Here is a 23,667-nt window from a genome sequence, read left to right as displayed (position 1 = left end):
CTGAGAACAGGCATGGCGCCTCAACGTGATATCCCTTCTCAGGACCCTGGGAGCTCCTTCCAGCTCTTACATCTGGATGACGACTGAAGGTGCCGGGACTCGGGGACCCCCATCACCCTCGCCGAGCCGCGGGTAACTCTCCTGGTAGCAGGTAAGACAATTAATTTTTTAATCGACAGCGGGGCTACCTACTCTGTTTTGCTGTCTTTCGAAGGGCCTAGCCTTCCCTCCAATATTTCTGTTGTAGGAGTCAATGGCTCCCCATCCAGCCCTCGAAAAACCCCATCCCTTAATTGCTGCCTGGCCAACAACTATTTTGCACACTCGTTCCTCATTATCCCCTCATGCCCCACTCCCCTACTGGGCCGAGATGTTTTAAGTCAACTGAAAGCCTGTATCTCCATCCCTACTAGCACCCCACACCCCACCCGCCATCTGCTTCTAGTATTGACTAACTCAAATGACTCCAACAATCCTACTAACCCTTTCCCCGATTTCCCCATTCCTATCGACCCCCAAGTGTGGGACACCTCCACTCCTGTTGTGGCGGACCATCATCCACCAATACTTATAAAACATAAAAACCTACAATACCCCCTTCACCCCTGGACCACCGGTATGGCTGCTGCCTGTAATACAGCAGATGCTCCCGTTCCTAATTCCCATACTAATCCTCTGTTTTGTCTTATGTCTCGCTCCTGTTTTAATCAAATTTCTCTGAGCCAAAGTTCAAGAGATCACGCGCGTCACCTTCAACCAGATGCTTCTTCATCCATGCGTCCAAATACCAACCATAGACCCCAACCTTAACAACGTCCCTTAACAGCAGGAAGTAGCCAGACAGACCACAGCACCCCTTATCACTATTATCAATAAAAGGTTGGACTGTTTGGACGAACGGAGGCAAGATGGCGCAGTTCCAGATTCTTCACCGTCAACTTTCCCGCGCCCGGGAAAGACATGGGTCAACTGCGCAGGCGCAACCCGACCTCCGACGGAGAAAAACCGGAACCCACCTAGCCACGCCTACCGCCCCGCCCCTGACCCACCTATGTCCTGCCCACTGCCCTCCCACTCCCGGGCCCAGGACATAAAAGCCGCTCCCGGTGGGCGCATGGCGCAAACTTCCTCGGCCCCTCCTCATACACGGGACCCAGGAACCTCGTCCGAGAATGTCGGAGCGAACTTCCTCGGCCCCTCCTCATACGCGGGACCCAGGAACCTCGTCCGAGAACGCGCGGTGCGAACTTCCTTGGCCCCTGCTCGTGTGCGGGCCTAGGAACCTCACCCGAGAACGCCGGAGCGACTTCGTCGGCCTCCACTGCCGGAGACCGGTGAACCTCGCCCCTCCTTCACATTGGCTTGTAAATAAAGTTTTTTTTTGCCTTGCCTACTTGTCTTTTCTCTGGCATTTGCCCTGGGGGTCGCATTAAAGCAAATCAATCATCACTAGTCATTAGAGAAATACAAATCAAAACTACAATGAGATACCATCTCACAAAAGTTAGAATGGTGATCATTAAAAATCCAGGGAACAACAGATGCTGGTGAGGCCGTGGAGAAATAGGAATGCTTTTACACTGTTGGTGGGAGTGTAAATTAGTTCAACCATTGTGAAAGTGTGGCAATTCCTCAAGGATCTAGAACCAGAAATACCATTTGACCCAGCAATCCCATTACTGGGTATATACCCAAAGGATTTTAAATCATTCTACTATAAAGACACATGCACGCGTATATTTATTGCAGCACTAAATATTTACAATAGCAAAGACTTGGAAACAACCCAAATGCCCATCAATGATAGACTGGATTAAGAAAATGTGGCACATATACACCATGGAATACTATGTAGCCATAAAAAATGAGTGCATGTCCTTTGCAGGAACATGGATGAAGCTGGAAACCATCATTCTCAGCCAACTAACACAGGAACATAAAACCAAACACGACATGTTCTCATTCATAATTGGGAGTTGAACAATGACAACACATGGACACAGGGAGGGGAACATCACACACTGAGGCCTGTTGAAGGTCTGGAGGGCAAGGGGAAGGAAAGCATTAGGACAAATACCATGTGGGGCTTAAAACCTAAATGACGGGTTGATGGGTGCAGCAAACCACCATGACACATGTACACCTATGTAACAAACTTGCATGTTCTGCACATGTAACCCAGAACTTAAAGAGAAAAAAAATAGGTGGGGCGCAGTGGTTCATGCCTGTAATCTCAGCACTCTGGGAGGCCAAGGCAGGCAGATCACCTGAGATCAGGAATTCAAGACCAGCCTGGCCAACATGGAGAAACCCCGTCTCTATTAAAAATACAAAATTAGCTGGGTGTGGTGGCGCATGCCTGTAATCCTAGCTACTCGAGAGGCTGAGGCAGGAGACTTGCTTGAACCCGGGAGGCAGAGGTTGCAGTGAGCTGAGATCACGCGATTGCACTCCAACCTGGGCAACGAGAGTGAAACTCCATCTCAAATAATAATAATAAATAATAATAATTTTAAAAAGAAATGCTAGTTAAAAAAGATAAAGCAAATTGAAATGAAAAACATGTATATATCCTTCCTAAATACTATTTAGTATTGGTTGGGAAACAGCATTATTGTCTTTTGGTAAATAAAACTAATTCAGGATGATAATTAACCTCTTTTAGGGGCCATAAATCTCTATTTCATAAAAATTATGCTCTATGTTCCTAGGAAACAATGTGTAAGGCACACACACATGTACATTTGTATATGATTTAGGGATTTACAAGTCCCTATACCAAGCATCCATGGATCCTAGGTTAAGAATGCTTGATATTTATAGAACAAAGACAATTATAGAACAATTTATAGAACTTTAAATAATTATAGAACAAAGTTCTAATATTCGAATGAATCTCTGCAAACAGGTATTACAATATAAATGTAATTTAAAGCAAATGTAATCACCAACACGTATACACAGAAAAGCTAGTGTTAATACATTCTTTAAATCCCAGGGCTGGAACCAAGGTTTGGTTTGAAGAATGGTATCGCTAATCAAAATTAATGTCTCATCTAATTAAACCAAGAACTTTGGGAGAGTAACTCTCCTTACCCTTATCTTAAAAACCTCTTTTGTGTGTTTATTAGCAAAAGCATAATAAGCGCCATTCATTTCAAAAAATTAAATGCGAGAGGGGGCGGAGCAAGATGGCCGAATAGGAACAGCTCCAGTCTCCATCTCCCAGTGCGAGCGACACAGAAGACTGGTGATTTCTGCATTTTCAACTGAGGTACTGGGGTCATCTCACTCGGGAGTGCCGGACAATCGGTGCTGGTCAGCTGCTGCAGCCTGACCAGCGAGAGCTGACGCAGGGCGAGGCATCGCCTCACCTGGGAAGCACAAGGGGGAAGGGAGTCCCTTTTCCTAGCCAGGGGAACTGAGACACACAACACCTGGAAAATCGGGTAACTCCCACCCCAATACTGCGCTGTAAGCACACCCGCACACCAGGAGAATATATCCCATACCTGGCCGGGAGGGTCCCACGCCCACGGAGCCTCCCTCCTTGCTAACACAGCAGTCTGCCGCAATCTAACCGCAAGGCAGCAGCGAGGCTGGGGGAGGGGCGCCCGCCATTGCTGAGGCTTAAGTAGGTAAACAAAGCCGCTGGGAAGCTCGAACTGGGTGGAGCTCACAGCAGCTCAAGGAAACCTGCCTGTCTCTGTAGACTCCGCCTCTGGGGACAGGGTACAGCTAAAAAATAACAGGGGAAGCAGCAGAGGCCTGTGCAGACGCGAACGACTCTGTCTGACAGCTTTGAAGAGAGCAGTGGATCTCCCAACACGGAGGCTGAGATCTGAGAAGGGGCAGGCTGCCTGCTCAAGTGGGTCCCTGACCCCTGAGTAGCCTAACTGGGAGACATCCCCCACTAGGGGCAGTCTGACACCCCACACCTCACAGGGTGGAGTACACCCCTGAGAGGAAGCTTCCAAAGCAAGAATCAGACAGGTGCACTCGCTGTTCAGCAATATTCTATCTTCTGCAACCTCTGCTGCTGATACCCAGGCAAACAGGGTCTGGAGTGGACCTCAAGCAATCTCCAACAGACCTATAGCTGAGGGTCCTGACTGTCAGAAGGAAAACTATCAAACAGGAAGGACACCTATACCAAAACCCCATCAGTACGTCACCATCATCAAAGACCAGAGACAGATAAAACCACAAAGATGGGGAAAAAGCAGGGCAGAAAAGCTGGAAATTCAAAAAATAAGAGCGCATCTCCCCCTGCAAAGGAGCACAGCCCATCGCCAGCAACGGATCAAAGTTGGTCAGAGAATGACTTTGACGAGATGAGAGAAGCAGGCTTCAGTCCATCAAACCTCTCAGAGCTAAAGGAGGAATTACGTACCCAGCGCAAAGAAACTAAAAATCTTGGAAAAAGAGTGGAAGAATTGACAGCTAGACTAATTAATGCAGGGAAGGTCATAAACGAAATGACAGAGATGAAAACCATGACACGAGAAATACGTGACAAATGCACAAGCTTCAGTAACCGACTCGATCAACTGGAAGAAAGAGTATCAGCGATTGAGGATCAAATGAATGAAATGAAGCGAGAAGAGAAACCAAAAGAAAAAAGAAGAAAAAGAAATGAACAAAGCCTGCAAGAAGTATGGGATTATGTCAAAAGACCAAATCTACGTCTGATTGGGGTGCCTGAAAGTGAGGGGGAGAATGGAAACAAGTTGGAAAACACTCTTCAGGATATCATCCAGGAGAACTTCCCCAACCTAGCAGGGCAGGCCAACATTCAAATTCAGGAAATACAGAGAACGCCACAAAGATACTCCTCCAGAAGAGCAACTCCAAGACACAGAATTGCCAGATTCACCAAAGTTGAAATGAAGGAAAAAATCTTAAGGGCAGCCAGAGAGAAAGGTCGGGTTACCCACAAAGGGAAGCCCATCAGACTGACAGCAGATCTCTCGGCAGAAACTCTACAAGCCAGAAGAGAGTGGGGGCCAATATTCAACGTTCTTAAAGAAAAGAATTTTAAACCCAGAATTTCATATCCAGCCAAACTAAGTTTCATAAGTGAAGGAGAAATAAAATCCTTTACAGATAAGCAAATGCTTAGAGATTTTGTCACCACCAGGCCTGCCTTACAAGAGACCCTGAAGGAAGCCCTAAACATGGAAAGGAACAACCGGTACCAGCCATTGCAAAAATATGCCAAAATGTAAAGACCATCGAGGCTAGGAAGAAACTGCATCAACTAATGAGCAAAATAACCAGTTAATATCATAATGGCAGGATCAAGTTCACACATAACAATATTAACCTTAAATGTAAATGGACTAAATGCTCCAATTAAAAGACACAGACTGGCAAACTGGATAAAGAGTCAAGACCCATCAGTCTGCTGTATTCAGGAGACCCACCTCACATGCAGAGACATACATAGGCTCAAAATAAAGGGATGGAGGAAGATCTACCAAGCAAATGGAGAACAAAAAAAAGCAGGGGTTGCAATCCTAGTCTCTGATAAAACAGACTTTAAACCATCAAAGATCAAAAGAGACAAAGAAGGCCATTACATAATGGTAAAGGGATCAATTCAACAGGAAGAGCTAATTATCCTAAATATATATGCACCCAATACAGGAGCACCCAGATTCATAAAGCAAGTCCTTAGAGACTTACAAAGAGACTTAGACTCCCATACAATAATGGGAGACTTCAACACTCCACTGTCAACATTAGACAGATCAACGAGACAGAAAGTTAACAAGGATATCCAGGAATTGAACTCATCTCTGCACCAAGTGGACCTAATAGACATCTATAGAACTCTCCACCCCAAGTCAACAGAATATACATTCTTCTCAGCACCACATCACACTTATTCCAAAATTGACCACATAATTGGAAGTAAAGCACTCCTCAGCAAATGTAAAAGAACAGAAATTATAACAAACTGTCTCTCTGACCACAGTGCAATCAAACTAGAACTCAGGACTAAGAAACTCAATCAAAACCGCTCAACTACATGGAAACTGAACAACCTGCTCCTGAATGACTACTGGGTACATAACGAAATGAAAGCAGAAATAAAGATGTTCTTTGAATCCAATGAGAACAAAGATACAACATACCAGAATCTCTGGGACACATTTAAAGCAGTATGTAGAGGGAAATTTATAGCACTAAGTGCCCACAAGAGAAAGCAGGAAAGATCTAAAATTGACACTCTAACATCACAATTAAAAGAACTAGAGAGGCAAGAGCAAACACATTCAAAAGCTAGCAGAAGGCAAGAAATAACTAAGATCAGAGCAGAACTGAAGGAGATAGAGACACAAAAAACCCTCCAAAAAATCAATGAATCCAGGAGTTGGTTTTTTGAAAAGATCAACAAAATTGACAGACCGCTAGCAAGATTAATAAAGAAGAAAAGAGAGAGGAATCAAATAGACGCAATAAAAAATGATAAAGGGGATATCACCACCGACCCCACAGAAATACAAACTACCATCAGAGAATACTATAAACACCTCTACGCAAATCAACTAGAAAATCTAGAAGAAATGGATAATTTCCTGGACACGTACACTCTTCCAAGACTAAACCAGGAAGAAGTTGAATCCCTGAATAGACCAATAGCAGCCTCTGAAATTGAGGCAACAATTAATAGCCTGCCCACCAAAAAAAGCCCAGGACCAGATGGATTCACAGCTGAATTCTACCAGAGGTACAAGGAGGAGCTGGTACCATTCCTTCTGAAACTATTCCAATCAATAGAAAAAGAGGGAATCCTCCCTAACTCATTTTATGAGGCCAACATCATCCTGATACCAAAGCCTGGCAGAGACACAACAAAAAAAGAGAATTTTAGACCAATATCCCTGATGAACATCGATGCAAAAATCCTCAATAAAATACTGGCAACCGGATTCAGCAGCACATCAAAAAGCTTATCCACCATTATCAAGTGGGCTTCATCCCTGGGATGCAAGGCTGGTTCAACATTCGCAAATCAATAAACGTAATCTGGCATATAAACAGAACCAAAGACAAGAACCACATGATTATCTCAATAGATGCAGAAAAGGCTTTTGACAAAATTCAACAGCCCTTCATGCTAAAAACGCTCAATAAATTCGGTATTGATGGAACGTACCTCAAAATAATAAGAGCTATTTATGACAAACCCACAGCTAATGTCATACTGAATGGGCAAAAACTGGAAAAATTCCCTTTGAAAACTGGCACAAGACAGGGATGCCCTCTCTCACCACTCCTATTCAACATAGTGTTGGAAGTTCTGGCTAGGGCAATCAGGCAAGAGAAAGAAATCAAGGGTATTCAGTTAGGAAAAGAAGAAGTCAAATTGTCCCTGTTTGCAGATGACATGATTGTATACTTAGAAAACCCCATCGTCTCAGCCCAAAACCTTCTTAAGCTGATAAGCAACTTCAGCAAAGTCTCAGGATACAAAATTAATGTGCAAAAATCACAAGCATTCTTATACACCAGTAACAGACAAGCAGAGAGCCAAATCAGGAATGAACTTCCATTCACAATTGCTTCAAAGAGAATAAAATACCTAGGAATCCAACTTACAAGGGATGTAAAGGACCTCTTCAAGGAGAACTACAAACCACTGCTCAGTGAAATCAAAGAGGACACAAACAAATGGAAGAACATACCATGCTCATGGATAGGCAGAATCAATATTGTGAAAATGGCCATACTGCCCAAGGTAATTTATAGATTCAATGCCATCCCCATCAAGCTACCAATGAGTTTCTTCACCGAATTGGAAAAAACTGCTTTAAAGTTCATATGGAACCAAAAAAGAGCCCGTATTGCCAAGACAATCCTAAGTCAAAAGGACAAAGCCGGAGGCGTCACGCTACCTGACTTCAAACTATACTACAAGGCTACAGTAACCAAAACAGCATGGTACTGGTACCAAAACAGAGATATAGACCAATGGAACAGAACGGAGCCTTCAGAAATAATGCCACACATCTACAACCATCTGATATTTGACAAACCTGAGAAAAACAAGAAATGGGGAAAGGATTCCCTATTTAATAAATGGTGCTGGGAAAATTGGCTAGCCATAAGTAGAAAGCTGAAACTGGATCCTTTCCTTACTCCTTATACGAAGATTAACTCAAGATGGATTAGAGACTTAAATGTTAGACCTATTACCATAAAAACCCTAGAAGAAAATCTAGGTAGTACCATTCAGGACATAGGCATGGGCAAGGACTTCATGTCTAAAACACCAAAAGCAACGGCAGCAAAAGCCAAAATTGACAAATGGGATCTAATTAAACTAAAGAGCTTCTGCACAGCAAAAGAAACTACCATCAGAGTGAACAGGCAACCTACAGAATGGGAGAAAATTTTTGCAATCTACTCATCTGACAAAGGGCTAATTTCCAGAATCTACAAAGAACTCAAACAAATATACAAGAAAAAAACAAACAACCCCATCCAAAAGTGGGAAAAGGATATGAACAGACACTTCTCAAAAGAAGACATTCATACAGCCAACAGACACATGAAAAAATGCTCATCATCACTCGCCATCAGAGAAATGCAAATCAAAACCACAATGAGATACCATCTCACACCAGTTAGAATGGCAATCATTAAAAACTCAGGAAACACCAGGTGTTGGAGAGGATGTGGAGAAATAGGAACACTTTTACACTGTTGGTGGGATTGTAAACTAGTTCAACCATTATGGAAAACAGTATGGCAAATCCTCAAGGATCTAGAACTAGATGTACCATATGACCCAGCCATCCCACTACTGGGTATATACCCAAAGGATTATAAATTATTCTACTACAAAGACACATGCACACGTATGTTTATTGTGGCACTATTCACAATAGCAAAGACTTGGAATCAACCCAAATGTCCATCAGTGACAGACTGGATTAAGAAAATGTGGCACATATACACCATGGAATACTATGCAGCCATAAAAAAGGATGAGTTTGCGTCCTTTGTAGGGACATGGATGCAGCTGGAAACCATCATTCTTAGCAAACTATCACAAGAAGAGAAAACCAAACATCGCATGTTCTCACGCATAGGTGGGAACTGAACAATGAGATCACTTGGACTCAGGAAGGGGAACATCACACACTGGGGCCTATCGGGGGAGGGGGAGGGGGGAGGGATTGCACTGGGGAGTTATACCTGATATAAATGATGAATTGATGGGTGCTGACGAGTTGATGGGTGCAGCACACCAACATGGCACAGGTATACATATGTAACAAACCTGCACGTTATGCACATGCACCCTAGAACTTAAAGTGTAATAAAAATAAAAAAATAAAAATTAAATGCTACAGACATAGTATTAAAACTAGAAATTCGGTGAAGGTGTTGATACAAGATAATCAAATTTTCTTTTTTCTTTTTTTTTTTTTTTTGAGATGGAGTCTTGCTCTGTCGCCCAGACTGTAGTGCAGTGGCACAATCTCAGCTCACTGCAACCTCCACCTCCCAGGTTCAAACATTTCTCCTGCCTCAGCCTCCCAAGTAGCTGGGACTACACCTGCCACCACACCTGGCCACCACACCCGGCTAATTTTTGTACTTTATTAGTAGAGATGGGTTTTCACCATATTAGGCAGGCTGGTCTCCATCTCCTGACCTTGTGATCCACCTGTCTTGGCCTCCCAAGGTGCTGGGATTACAGGTGTGAGCCACCGCACCCAGCTGATGATCAGATTTTCTTTTGCTATCTTGCCTAACTCTGCTGTGGGGGATTGTTTGAAATCTAAATGTTGCAAGTTATTTTAAAAGGAAGATAAATTAAAATCATTTTATGTGTTGTATTAAGTACTTTTTCCCCCAGAATTCTTTCAGCAATGCAAAAGTTCAAATATGAAAACAATCATGCATATTAAGAAATTTAATATTAGATGATGATACTACCCAGAAACAGTTAATAAATGCCCAAATTAAAACAGGCCTTACTTGGTAGAGATTTGTTATTCTTTAAAATAATATTTTAAAAATATATGTAACATTTTAATTTAACCAATTAAGAATATTTAAGGTTAAATAAAGTTATTTGTAGTAATCATCAATAATTGAATCCATTACCATATTTCAATGTGAGGGATGTTTCAAATAGTAAGGCTGCAATCAGCACATCTTCTTTAAGCACTTTGTTCCTTAAGTTCAGTCGTGCATGGGCTTCAGATAGGAAAACACTAAAAAAGAAAATAGTTGCCAATCAAAATATGTTGATATTATAAAAATAATATATATTTTGGCAGGAACAAACCAAGATATATGTGAACCTTAGCACACCTAAAGCATATTCTTACTTTAAAAAAATTTTTAGTTTCTTTTCAAAGGATTTATTTTTCCTACCAACTTATATAGACTGTTCCAGAACAAGCCAGTATCCTATTGGTTTCCATCCTGGCTTTTATATATCATTCCACACTCCCCTCCCGAAGTTTTGTTCAGATAAATACACAGTTGGGAAAATTAATCTAACTAAATATCTTTTACAGACAAATCCTTGACTTTTTCTTTTAGTCCTTCATTTATCTAAAATCCTCATAGATTTCCAAGATTTTTGTTGGCAATTTCAGCATTGGAAGGGATCTTGGAATTCAAAGTTCAAACTTTCACAGGAAACTAAATTTCCTCTACAGCATCCTGGGCTATTTGTTTACCAGTATCTTTTGGACCTCTCCTAGCATTCATGGCTTCATGAGGCAATCCGTTCCTTTATTTTTAATTTTTTAACCAACTTCCATTACTGAAAGATCTCTTTTAAGCAAATGTGATGTATCTGAATGATTGCTGAACTTGGGAATCAGAAAACCTAGGCTGAGTCTCTAGAATTTACTAGCTGTATGACTTTGTATAAATCATTTAATGTATGAGATTTTTTGAAACTCAGCTATAAAAGGGAGATAAGGCATTTGAAAGTTTTGCAACTAACTATAACCATAACTAACTATAACCAAGATTCTATCAACCTAAGCTAAAATTAGTTTCACTGCAATTTCTACCCACAGGTCTCTTGTTGTCTGCTGAGACCTCTTAATATGATGCTCTTCAGATATGCAAAGATAACTTTTCGATTGCTCTGTGTTTTCTCTCCTCCAAGTTAAATATTTCTAGTTCCTTTACTATGCTATGAGACATAACTTTCAGCTCCTCACCATGATGGCTACTCTCCTCATGACCTGATTTGGTTAATACTCCTTTTCAGTACAGTACAACAGTGGTTTTGACCATCACAGTAGAGATGAGGCATAACTAGCATTTTGTTGCTCTTGATATGTATTCTATTAATATGACCCCAACTCTCAGTATTATTAATAGCCATTATTACATTATTTACTCTTATTAAACATAAAAATAATGAAATATCAAATCCTTTTCATATTAAGCCATATTACCATTTTCTCATCAATTCACACTTATACTACGGAGTCTGGGCATCTAACAGAGGGCTTTACATTTATCCTATTAACTTTCTTCTTGTTAGAATAAGATCACAATTCAAGTTTGTGAAGTTCTCTCCAATATTGCTCATTTATAAATGTAATTATCATGTCTCTGATGTCCTCATCCAAGATCCTTCTAAAAATGTTGACCGGGACAGAATATGTATACAGCGTTTAGAAAGTATTGTTCAGCTCCACTTCTCTAGAAAAGCAAAGAGGCTTGTAATTAGGTACCTGTCTGTAGAAATGGGAGAAAAATTCAAGGTTTATGACTCTTCTAGCTAGGGGTCCATTTACTCTGCTGTTTCACAAACCACCCTTAGTATTTATTTCTACAATGTGAAAAAGTAGAATTATATTAAAAATAACTACTTTATTTTTGAATAAATAGCTGCATCACAGCTTCACTGTGTTGCGATGTAGCTGTACCATAGTTTAAACAGTCCCCTATTGAGAGACCATTTCTTTTTTTTTTTTTTTTTTTTTTGAGACGGAGTCTCGCTCTGTCACCCGGGCTGGAGTGCAGTGGCCGGATCTCAGCTCACTGCAAGCTCCGCCTCCCGGGTTTACGCCATTCTCCTGCCTCAGCCTCCTGAGTAGCTGGGACTACAGGCGCCCGCCACCTCACCCGGCTAGATTTTTGTATTTTTTAGTAGAGATGGGGTTTCACCGTGTTAGCCAGGATGGTCTCGAACTCCTGACCTCGTGATCCACCCGTCTCGGCCTCCCAAAGTGCTGGGATTACAGGCTTGAGCCACCGCGCCCGGCCGAGAGACCATTTCTTTATTTGATATAGTATTAAAGTGTAACCTCAAAATAATTGTGAAGTAGAACCAGGAGTAAAATAATTCATTAAATAAATAAATAAATATATTGTTAAAACTGCAACATAAAATAAGACAGATGAAGAACTGGCAGAAAATGTCACGTATAAATCTGTAAGATTTAGATATATTTAGTTAATTTCCCCAACTGTATATTTATCTTCATAGAGCTGAAAAAATGCTAAAGATAAGCCAAGTAGAAGTCAACTCTTTGATAAATGTTTCAAAATGGAAAACAGAATTGCATTACATAATGCTTTCTATTTCCTGAACTAAAATTTAAAATACTCAGATCAAATTATACTGTTTGCTTTTTTTTTTTTTTGAGACAGAGTGTCACTCTTGTTGCCCAGGTGCAATGGCGCAACTATATCTCACTGCAACCTCTGTCTCCCAGGTACAAGCAATTCTCCTGTCTCAGCCTCCCAAGTAGCTCGGATTACAGGCATGTGCCACGACACCTGGCTCATTATTTTGTATTTAGTAGAGATGGGGTTTCATCATGTTAGTCAGGCTGGTTGTGAACTCCTGACCTCAGGTGATCCACCCCCTTTGGCCTCCCAAAGTACTGGGATAATAGGCATGCACCACCGCGCCCGGCTTTAAAAGTTCTATTTTCTCATAATGTTCTTTTCTCTATAGTAAAAATATGTTTTGTATTTGAACTCACATAGTCTCCATTTACATATGAAAAAATATATATATTTTTTGAGACAGAGTCTTGTTCTGTCGCCAGGCTGGAGTGCAGTGGCACAATCTTGGCCCACTGCAACCTTGGCCTCCCGGGTTCAAGTGATTCTCCTCCCTCAGCCTCATGAGTAGCTGGGACTATAGGCATGCGCCACAACGTCAAGCTAATTTTTTTTGTATTTTTTTGGTAGAGACGAGGTTTCACCGTGTTGGGCAGGCTGGGCTCAAACTCCTGACCTCAGGTGATCCGCCCACCTTGGCCTCCCAAAGTGCTGGGATTACAGGCGTGAGCCACTAGGCAAGGTTTTTTTTTTTTTTTTTTAATTGAGAAGGGGTCTCACTCTGTCACCCAGGCTGGAGTAAAGTGGCACATCGAGGCACTCTGCAACTTCCGCTTCATGGGCTCAAGCAATCCTCCCACCTCAGCTTCCTGAGTAGCTGGGACTACAGGCACCTGTCACCAGGCCTAGCTAGTTTTTTGTATTTTGGGTAGAGACAGGATTTCACCATGTTGCCCAGGCTGCTCTGTTTTGTTTTGTTTTGTTTTGTTTTTTTAAATAGAGATGAGATCTCACTATGTTGCCCAGGCTGGTCTCGAATCCTTGAGCTCAAGTGATCCTCCCACCTCAGCCTCCCAAAGTGCTAGGATTACAGGTGTGACCCACTGCACCCAGCCCCAAGGCTGGTCTTGAACTGAGCTCAAGCCACCTGCCTGCCTCAGCCTCCTAAAGTGCTGGGATTATAGGCATGAGCCACTGTGCCTGGCCAACATTTTTTTTTTTTTTTTTTGAGATGGAGTCTCACTTTGTTGCCCAGGCTGGAGTGCAGTGGTGTGATCTCAGCTCACTGCAACCTCTGCCTCCCACGTTCAAGCAATTCTCCTGCCTTAGCCTCCCGAGTAGCTGGGACTACATGCGTGCACCACCATGCCTGGCTAATTTTCTGTATTTTAGTAGAGACGGGGTTTTACTGTGTTGCCCAGGCTGGTCTTGAACTCCTGACCTCAGGCAATCTGCCCTCTCCGCCTCCCAAAGTGCTGGGATTACAGGTGTAAGCCACCATGCCCAGCCAACAGCCACATTTTTAAAAACAAGGATTTGCATTTGAAATGAGTGCACTTTCCTCAGACATATCTCATATGGGCATCCAATAAAAATTAGTTTAGTAAAAAAATTATTAGAGATTAAAATGATGTAACATGATATAACAAAAGGAATTGTGAAGCCTTTAGTCCTTTTGGAACAAGGCTATTTACAAACCAACCAACTAGCAATCAAGCAGAGAAACAATTGAAATAGGTAAATTAGCAATTTTGAAATAGGTAAATTAGCAATTTAATTAAACACATCATTTGTAACTCAATGCTGATTCTAAAATCTTGAATTGAATACCTACAGATATTTTAATGCAGATGCCGACAGTTTTGATCCACATATAGAGTCTGTTCTGATTCTGCGACTTGCTAGATAATAGCCATGAGTCATTCTTTCTGCTTCCAAGCTGAATTCTACATTCAAATTCTTTGCAAAAGCCAGTAGCTAAAAAGTGTGAAAAATCCAAGATAATCAAGCTTTATTATGGAATCAATATAACAGAAATCAAAAGTATACTGGCACTTTGTTTTTACACGTTTGCATATTTTATTACATAAAAAAGAGTAAATGTCTGGGGCCATCCTGAAGTCACTGAACACTTTAAATATCACAGTGTTATACTTGTAAAGGATATTAAAGTTTACCCAGAATAATCTCCTCCCTCTCAGTGCAAAAATATTCTGTGCAATATATTTGAATGACTGTACAATGTCTTTGCTCCCAGTGAAAGGCTCACCTCCCTCAGAAGATAATTTTCCTTTGAATAGCTTTAATCACCTGATTTTTCCTCATAACTTTCTCTCATTGGCCTAGAGCTACTTGCCCTCCTTACTTCCCTTCCTTCCTTTTAAAGAACACTTAACATTTGGTAAGAGGAGAAACATTATGTTAACTGCTTTGAAGGTGGGCTTTGGTGATTGAATAAGATTTGGGTAGAGAATAATTCCGCAACACAATGATTATCACTGTTTTTTCTGAGTTTTGAGCTTTTTTTTTTCTTTCAGAGTCAGTGATTCCTGGTTCCTAAAGTCCTTCTCTGTGACATAATTTCCAGATTTTTTACTATCCTAGTTATTTTCTGCTTTTTCAATTCAGATAACCACAGGAAAAATTAACTATAAAAAGGGTGTTGTTTTTTTTTCTGACACTATCTACACCTGGAGAAAGGTTGCTATTAACTATAAAATTTATATTTTATTATTTTATTTATTTATTTATTTTGAGATGGAGTTTTACTCTCGTTGCCCAAACTGGAGTGCAATGGCACGATCTCGGCTCACTGCAACCTCAGCCTCCTGGGTTCAAGCAATTCTCCTGTCTCGGCCTCCCAGATTGCTGGGATTACAGGCGTGAGCCATCGTGCCCAGCCTAAAATTTATATTTTAAATTTAACCTTTAGAAAAGCATAGAGATGGCTGGGCGTGGTGGCTCACACCTGTAATTTAGCACTTTGGGAGGCCAAGGTGGGTGGATCACGAGGTCAGGATATCGAGACCATCTTGGCCAACATGGTGAAACCCCGTCTCTACTAAAAATACAAAAAAATTAGCCAGGTGTGGTGGCGGGCGCCTGTAGTCCCAGCTACTCATGAGGCTGAGGCAGGAGAATCACTTGAACCCAGCAGGTGGAGTTGCAGTGAGTCAAGATTGCACCACTGCACTACAGCCTGGTGACAGAGCGAGAAAAGAAAAAAGAAAAGCAAAGCGGCCGGGCGCGGTGGCTCAAGCCTGTAATCCCAGCACTTTGGGAGGCCGAGACGGGTGGATCACGAGGTCAGGAGATCGAGACCATCCTGGCTAACACGGTGAAACCCCGTCTTTACTAAAAAATCCAAAAAGCTAGCCGGGTGAGTTGGCAGGCGCCTGTAGTACCAGCTACTCGGGAGGCTGAGGCAGGAGAATGGCGTAAACCCGGGAGGCGGAGCTTGCAGTGAACTGAGATCCGGCCACTGCACTCCAGCCCGGGTGACAGAGCGAGACTCTGTCTCAAAAAAAGAAAAAAAAGAAAAAAAAAAGGAAAAAAAAAAAGGAAAGGAAAGGAAAGCAAAGCATAGAGACATGTTCCTAGACTGGACATGTCCTGGATTGGATATATATCCTGGCTTCTTTATTTTCTTTATTCTCCACAACTCTCTCCAGGCTTTCAGAACTGGATATACTATTAATAGTATCAATAACCCTCTCTAAGTTCTCTCTAAGATGGCATGATGATGAGCCACCAATATCCTCCTTCATGAAAGGACTTGTTGCCCAGCTACTGAGATTCTGTCAGCCCCTTCGGGGATTGCCTCAGGACAGTCCATATCACATGAATGATTGAGGCAGAAGCTGGGGAGGACATCATAAAGTCCTCAGGTATTGACAGAAAAGCCCTTTCAAATACACATTGGCACACTAAACTCCATCTCAGTCTGTTCTGGAGAGCTCAGGCTGCAACAAATTCCATCCACTTTGATTTGTGTAATAGGTTTATCTTCCAGAGAAACCATTTTTACTATTTTACTTTTTACTATTTTACAGTTTACTCTACAACTGTTCTCTATAGTTTGACAAACCAACTATAAAATCTTTTGCCTGTGCAAGACTTACTGTAAATATGCCAAAATCCTATGACTCCAAAATAAAATTTTTGCTCCAGTCAAGCTGGTTTTATCGTTTTCCATGTATACAAATTTCTACTTTTATGTCTTTACTCCTACTGTTAATTCTACTTAGAACACCCATCCTTTGTGCATCCAAATTTTACCCTTTCTTATAGCCCAGCTAATGTCCAGCCTCCTCCGTGAAGTTTTCCCAGCTTCTGCATTCTATACTGATATCTTTCTTTCTGAATTCCTAAAATACCTCAGAGGCAGCACCACTTAACTTAGCACTTAAATTGTTCCTTAACTATTTTCTGTATCTTTTTTTTTTTTTTTTTTTTTTGAGACGGAGTTTTGCTCTTTTCGCCCAGGCTGAAGTGCAGAGCAGTGGTACAATCTCGGCTCACCTCAACCTCTGCCTTCTGGGTTCAAGCTGTTCTCCTGCCTCATCCTCCCGAGTAGCTGGGATTACAGACATGCGCCACCATGCCTGGCTAATTTTGTACTTTTAGTAGAGACAGGGTTTCTCCATGTTGGTCAGGCTGGTCTCGAACTCCCTACCTCAGGTTTCTGCCCTCCTCCTCGACCTCCCAAAGTGCTGGGATTACAGGCTTGAGCCACCTTGCCTGGCCTGTATCTTGTTTTTAATTTTAATCAAATGATAAACTAAAGAGAAAGTTTATATATCTGTGAGAATATAAAAGAATGGAAATAGGCTCATATTTGTGAAGTATCCAGTTAATACCTGAATAATTAATAAATCAAGATTGTTTTGGCTTGTTTCTCATGTAAAAAAAATGGGCAACATTTCTCAGCGTCATTAGCCTGTCCATATTTAGTACCCTAATTCCTACAGACTACTTTTTTCCTATATAATAAAACTAAAACCAAAACCTTATTATATTATTTATTCTTTTTTCTATTCTAATCTATGTGAATAAACAATGTTCATAATTCATGTTTAGGTCGATTTTGCCTTTCAACCTTTTACTCATGCAGTATGCTTACAAGGAAGATAGATACAAAAAAAAATTTTAATGACTCATAGACCTCCACTTTCTGATATCCCCTGCCTTTTATCTATCATACCCAGACAAGTGAACTCTACTTGGACAGATTTTTGAGTAGTTAAAAAGGTTTCAGTTGTAAATATGTGGGCACCTTTAATAGCTATGAGAATTATTACTAAATTTACATCACCTACTTTCAGGTTCTCTGAATATGTCACATATGTTTTGATAATGTCAGGGTAATTAATTAAAATGGGTTAGTGAATCATGCTATATATCCCCGAAAGTCAGGACTCGAAGGTAGTCATCTGAGGATAATCCCTTTGAATAGACAGTAAAATGTAAATAACTGTATATCTATATAGCCTATTATAATTTTCCATAGAAAAATTCTATGTTGGTTTTCTTTCACTGAGATTCTGTCAGCTGTGCTGATTTGGACAATGGTACAAAAATAAACTGAAAATTTTAATATTCATTACCTAACACAGTTGTTTCTTTAATTATAGCCCTAAATAAATAATTCTAAATAATTTCTCTATTTTTTCTTTTTCTTTTTCTTTTCTTTTTTTTTTTTTTTTTTTTTTGAGACAGGGTCTTACTCTATCACCCAGGCAGGAGTGCAGTGGTGTGATCTCGGCTCACTGGAAACTCCACCTTCTGGGTTCAACCAATTCTTCTGCTTCAGCCTCCCGAGTAGCTGGGGTTACAGGAGCCACCACCACGCCCAGCTAATTTTTGTATTTTTTGGTAGAGACAGGGTTTTCACTGTGTTGGCCAGGCTGGTCTCAAACTCCTGGCCTCAAGTGATCCGCCCACCTTGGCCTCTCAAAGTCTGGGATTATAGGCATGAGCCACCACACTAGCCTAACTCTAAGTAACTTCTATGCAATGTCCTTAAAATGTTTAAAAGCTGGAACCAAGTTGGAATAAAATAATCCTAAATAAAGAAAATCCAGCACTCAAAAGGACTTCTATATAATTTGAGAAACATTAGCACAGGCATTCTGGGTAACCGTTTTATCTATCTTTACCTTTTCAAAATCTTCAGTTGTGAACTGTCTAGAAGCCGCATAAAGCAGCCCTTCGGGATTAATGGCTTTCTTCAAAGTATGTTGCACAGTAGGAAGAAATGGGTGGCAGGGAGATGACTCATTGCAGTTAATCAATAAACCAAATGCCTCCACAAGGTTAGCTGGAATCAAACTGCAATCCTACATCAAACCAAAAGGTAACAGGCAAACATTAAACTTTGTAATTTTCACAATTTGGAAATAATTAATTACAAAGTAATTATTATATGTTGTTGTTATTAGTTATTTATCATATTAATTATAATTTAAGGTAATTTTTTAATAATCTGGGAACTTTTTGGTGATTGATTTTTTAAAGCCTCTTTACTGAGTATTTTTGTATACATTATTCATTAAAGCCTCTCCAGCTACCTATTCAAATAGTAATTTCCAGTGAGCAGATATCTGGCTCACTACATGGCTAAAAAACATTACAATTTGTAAACAATTGGGTCATCAGGTAGTTCTGGTACTCAATAAAGTATAGAAACAGGTTAATAACAAAAATATTAAGATGTATTAAATTTGTGACTTAATTCCTTGAACAACATTCTAACAATAAAATATACATATACCTTACCATCTGACCAATTAGAGTGTTGATTTTCTGTGCATTTCTCCTTGAAGATGAATCCATATCAACAAAAGACCAAAAACTGCACTGAACTGGAAAAGTCATCTGTTGATCAATATCCTCCCCAAACTTCTTTCCTGGGATGTACACTGTGATGTTTCTGCTCTCCAGAACTAAATAAGAAGATATTATCCATTTGTTATGTAAGTTAATTTTGGTCTAAATGTCTACAAATTAATAACGTATTATTATATAGAATTATACTGTGCAGACTTTGGATAGTGAAAGAAAGTAAATTTGGTTGTTTTGCAAGACAATGCTCTAAGTTCTGCCATAAAAAATACATATTTGAAGGCTTATGTGTCCCATGACTTGATGAGAACCAGGAGTCCAAAGCACATAGCTGGAATTGTGGCGGGGCACCTGAGTGGACTAGTCAGGGGGCTAAGAGATTGGTCATATAATACAGACTTACAAGAGAGGGTAAAATTAAATCATATTCTTTTATGTGGGGAAAATGATAGAAAGCAGGCCATCCATGTGGGAGTGAAAGAGGAAAAGACAGAGATAATATGAACTACAATGACTGGGGGGAAATACATCTCAAATTCAACATGTTCAAAACCAAATTCATTGTCCGCCCACCTCCCACTTAAAATCCAAACAAAAAATATGGAGCACTTTGGGAGGCTGACATGGGGGTATTGCTTGAGCCCAGGAGTTTGAGACCAGCCTGGGCAACGTGGCAAGACTCTGTTACTACAAAAAATTAGCCAAGCATTGTGGCATGTTACTGTGGTCCCAGCTACTTGGGAGGCTGAGGTGAGAGAACTGCTTGAGCCCAGGACTTCGAGGGTGCAGTGAGGTATGATGACACCACTGCACTCCACCCAGGGCAACAGAGTAAGACCCTGTTTAAAAGAAAAAGAAAGACAAGACAAGACAAGACAAGACGAATAAGAAGAAAGAGGCCAGGGCCATCACGGAGGACCACGTATCATTTGATTCCATTTATAGTCAGCCATCTATATATAAAGGTCTGTCTGCATCTGTAGATTTAACCAACGGCTGATGAAAAATATTCAATAAATAAATAAAACAATAACAACAATACAAAACAACACAGTATAACAATTTGCAAAGCATTTACATTGTACTGACTATTATAAATAATCTAGAGGCCAGGCGCGGTGGCTCAAGCCTGTAATCCCAGCACTTTGGGAGGCCGAGACGGGCGCATCACGAGGTCAGGAGATCGAGACCATCCTGGCTAACACGGTGAAACCCCGTCTCTACTAAAAAATACAAAAAAAACTAGCCAGGCGAGGTGGCGGGCGCCTGTACTCCCAGCTACTCGGGAGGCTGAGGCAGGAGAATGGCGTGAACCCGGGAGGCGGAGCTTGCAGTGAGCTGAGATCCGGCCACAGTACTCCAGCCCCGGCGACAGAGCGAGACTCCACCTCAAAAAAAAAAAAAAAAAAAAGTAATCTAGAGATGATTTAAAGTATATGGGAGGATGTGCGTAGATTATATGCAAATTCTCTGCCATTTTATATAAGGGACTTGAGCATCTGTGGATTTTGGTATCTGCAGAGGCCCTGGAACCAATCCCTGGAGAATACTGAGGGAAGACTGCCTATGCAATGTTCAGAATAGGCAAATACACAGAAACAGAAAGCAATAGTGTTTGCCAGGGACTGTGTGGGAGTAGGTGACGGGGGGCAGGGACTGGGGGTTGACTGTTAATGGGTATGGGGCTTCCTTTTGGGGTGATGAAAATATTCTGAAGTTAGTGGTAATAGTAGCACAACTGTGAATATAATGAAAAGCACTTTACTGTATACTTTCAGTGGTGAATTGTATGATGTGTGAATCTCAATAAAACTGTTACAAAAAATGTAATAGTAGTATTGCCATTCTAAATAAAGAAAAATTAAAATTTTATATTGCCATACATTTTACCTTTTATCTTTATATTGTACAATACTTTTATCTTTATGTTGTATAATGCAAATATATGGGCATTTATCTCATAAGTGGAACCAATAGTACTTTGCACATGCATATGTATTTTGTTTTTACCAGAACAGTGGAAATATTGCACAAAACAATTTTTATTTTACTTCTTGATATGCATACATTTCACCAACACTCTCTACCTTCAGCTTACTGGTAAGTGAGGAAGGACTGAAAAGACAAGGCTATGGATTTGCCCTATCTTTCCCTTTCCTCCTGTGTCATCATTTTCAGTGTAAGTGGTTGGCAAATACAGGGAACCAACCAAGTAAGAAAGAGGATGATAGGGCTACTTGGTAATGTGTGTTTCTTGAAAGGCCATTGCCTTCTTTCTGCATTAGAAGCACATCTAGTTCAAATGAAAAGCATGGCCACTTGAGGTTATTAGCACTCCCTCTTACTCAGTTGAAAATGTGTTGATATGGAACCTTAGGCACTGGCTTATAGTGCACCTATGACACATGGGAGTCCAGCAACAATCAAAGAAAGTACAAATTGAGTGAGTTATGAAAGCTGCATAGTGATCACAAATGCTGTATGAAATAGTGCAGGAAGGCACAGTAAAAACAGGCATCCATGTGTCTCCTCTACTCACAGTCAAGTGCCATTATCTCATTGGACTTCCTTATAATACAAAGATAAAATTATTAAAAATTTGAAGATGATGACAGAGTTTTAAACCACATTCCAAGCTCTTGTGGGGAGAGGACATACTAGCAGGGCCAGCTTCATGAGTGTGGAACAAGTGCACTTGTACTGAGGCCCTCCTCTGTACCAGCCAGATGTTCCACCATCCTTTGATGAGAAAAACTCCTTTTCCCACAGACTAACTTTGGTGCTGCAGTCAAAAATCAATTGACTATAAAATGTGGGTCTATTTCTATAGTCTCTGATATGGTTTGGCTGTGTCCCCACCCAAATCTCACCATGAATGCCCATGGATTGTGGGAGGGGCCTGGTGGGAGGTAACTGAATCATGGGGGCAGGTCTTTCTGGCACTGTTCTTGTGATAGTGAATAAGTCTCACAAGATCTGATAGTTTTAAAAAGGGGAGTTTCCCTGCACAAGCTCTCTTCTCTTGTCTGCCACCATGTGAGATGTGTCTTTCACCCTCCACCATGATTGTGAGGCCTCCTCAGCCATGTGGAACTATAAGTCCAATAAACTTCTTTCTTTTGTAAATTGTCCAATCTCAGGTATATCTTTATAAGCAACATGAAAACAGACTAATACACCCTCATTTTTTGATTTTTTTTTTTTTTTTTGTAGAGATGGGGTCTCAGTGTGTTGCCCAGGAGGGTCTGGAACTCCTGGCCTTCAGCAATCCTCTTGTCTCAGCCTCCCAAAGTGCTGGGATTCCAGGTGTGAGCCACTGGGCACAGCTAATTTCTGTATTCTCTTATAAAGTGAAGCAATATGCTGTGTCCCCTGAGCACACTTGTACATTCATGCTGGTATGCCAAGAAGGCAAGGTTCTGACTGCTCTTTGCCCAGTCCATGGCTGTCCATATCCTTGCTAGTTATAAATCTGGCCCAACCAGCATTACTCTAATACAGAACCAAACAACAACATTATAAGGAAAAAACTCTACAGATCAATATCTCTCATGAACATAGATTTTAAAAATCCTCAACAAAAATAGTAGCATATCAAATCCAACAATGTAGAAAAAGAATTATACAGCATGACCAAGTAAGCTTTATCCCAGGTATGCAAGGCCGGTTCGATATTCAAAAATCAATTAATGTAATCCATCATATCAACAGGCTAAATGAGAAAAATCATATGATTGATGATGACAGGAGGCAGACAGGTTCCTGGGCAGATAGGGGCAGGTCCTTGGTGGAACCCAACCTTCAGGCAAGAGACAGCTTGAAGCCTGAAAACCAGGCTGCCAGCTCTGGGTGGAGTCCACCACCTGGAGTGAGAAGGTCCTTGATGCCTTTCAGCCAATCAGATGGTGTTTTTCTGGGCCCACCCACGGACCAATCAGCATGTACTTCCTCCATTCTTAGCCCATAAAAACCCCAGAGTCAGCCAGACTCAGACACAGGTTGGGACTACCTGCCTATGGGTAGGAGCTACCAACTTCGGGTCTCCTGTCCACTGAAAGCTGTTCTGCCATGCAATAAAACTCTTCTCCACCTTGCTCACCCTCCAGTTGTCCACATAAGCTAATTCTTTCTGGACATGGGACAAGAACTTGGGACCTGTTGAATGGCAGGTACGAAAAGGGCTATGACACTCTCCTGGCAGGCTTGTTGAGTGGCAGGCAGGAGCAAAAAGGGCTGTGACACTTCCCTAGTCAG

At 41.1% G+C, this 23,667-nt stretch overlaps 1 protein-coding gene across 1 annotated transcript in view; it reads right to left on the bottom strand.

The window, feature by feature from the left end:
• Positions 1-23,667, bottom strand: part of MCMDC2 (minichromosome maintenance domain containing 2) — a 61,891-nt gene that overhangs the window by 16,930 nt on the left and 21,294 nt on the right. The window contains exons 11-14 of the mRNA XM_023222415.1: positions 19,348-19,514; positions 18,729-18,908; positions 14,405-14,547; positions 10,129-10,238 (exon numbers count right to left, since the gene is read on the bottom strand). Of these exons, the coding sequence (XP_023078183.1) occupies positions 10,129-10,238; positions 14,405-14,547; positions 18,729-18,908; positions 19,348-19,514 (600 nt within the window). The remainder of the gene's footprint in view (positions 1-10,128; positions 10,239-14,404; positions 14,548-18,728; positions 18,909-19,347; positions 19,515-23,667) is intronic.

The sequence above is a fragment of the Piliocolobus tephrosceles genome, chromosome 7 (assembly GCF_002776525.5).
Source record: "Piliocolobus tephrosceles isolate RC106 chromosome 7, ASM277652v3, whole genome shotgun sequence".
NCBI lineage: Eukaryota > Metazoa > Chordata > Mammalia > Primates > Cercopithecidae > Piliocolobus > Piliocolobus tephrosceles.
The sequence above is the reverse complement of the archived record's forward strand: the minus strand, read 5'-3'. Positions and strand labels throughout refer to the sequence as shown.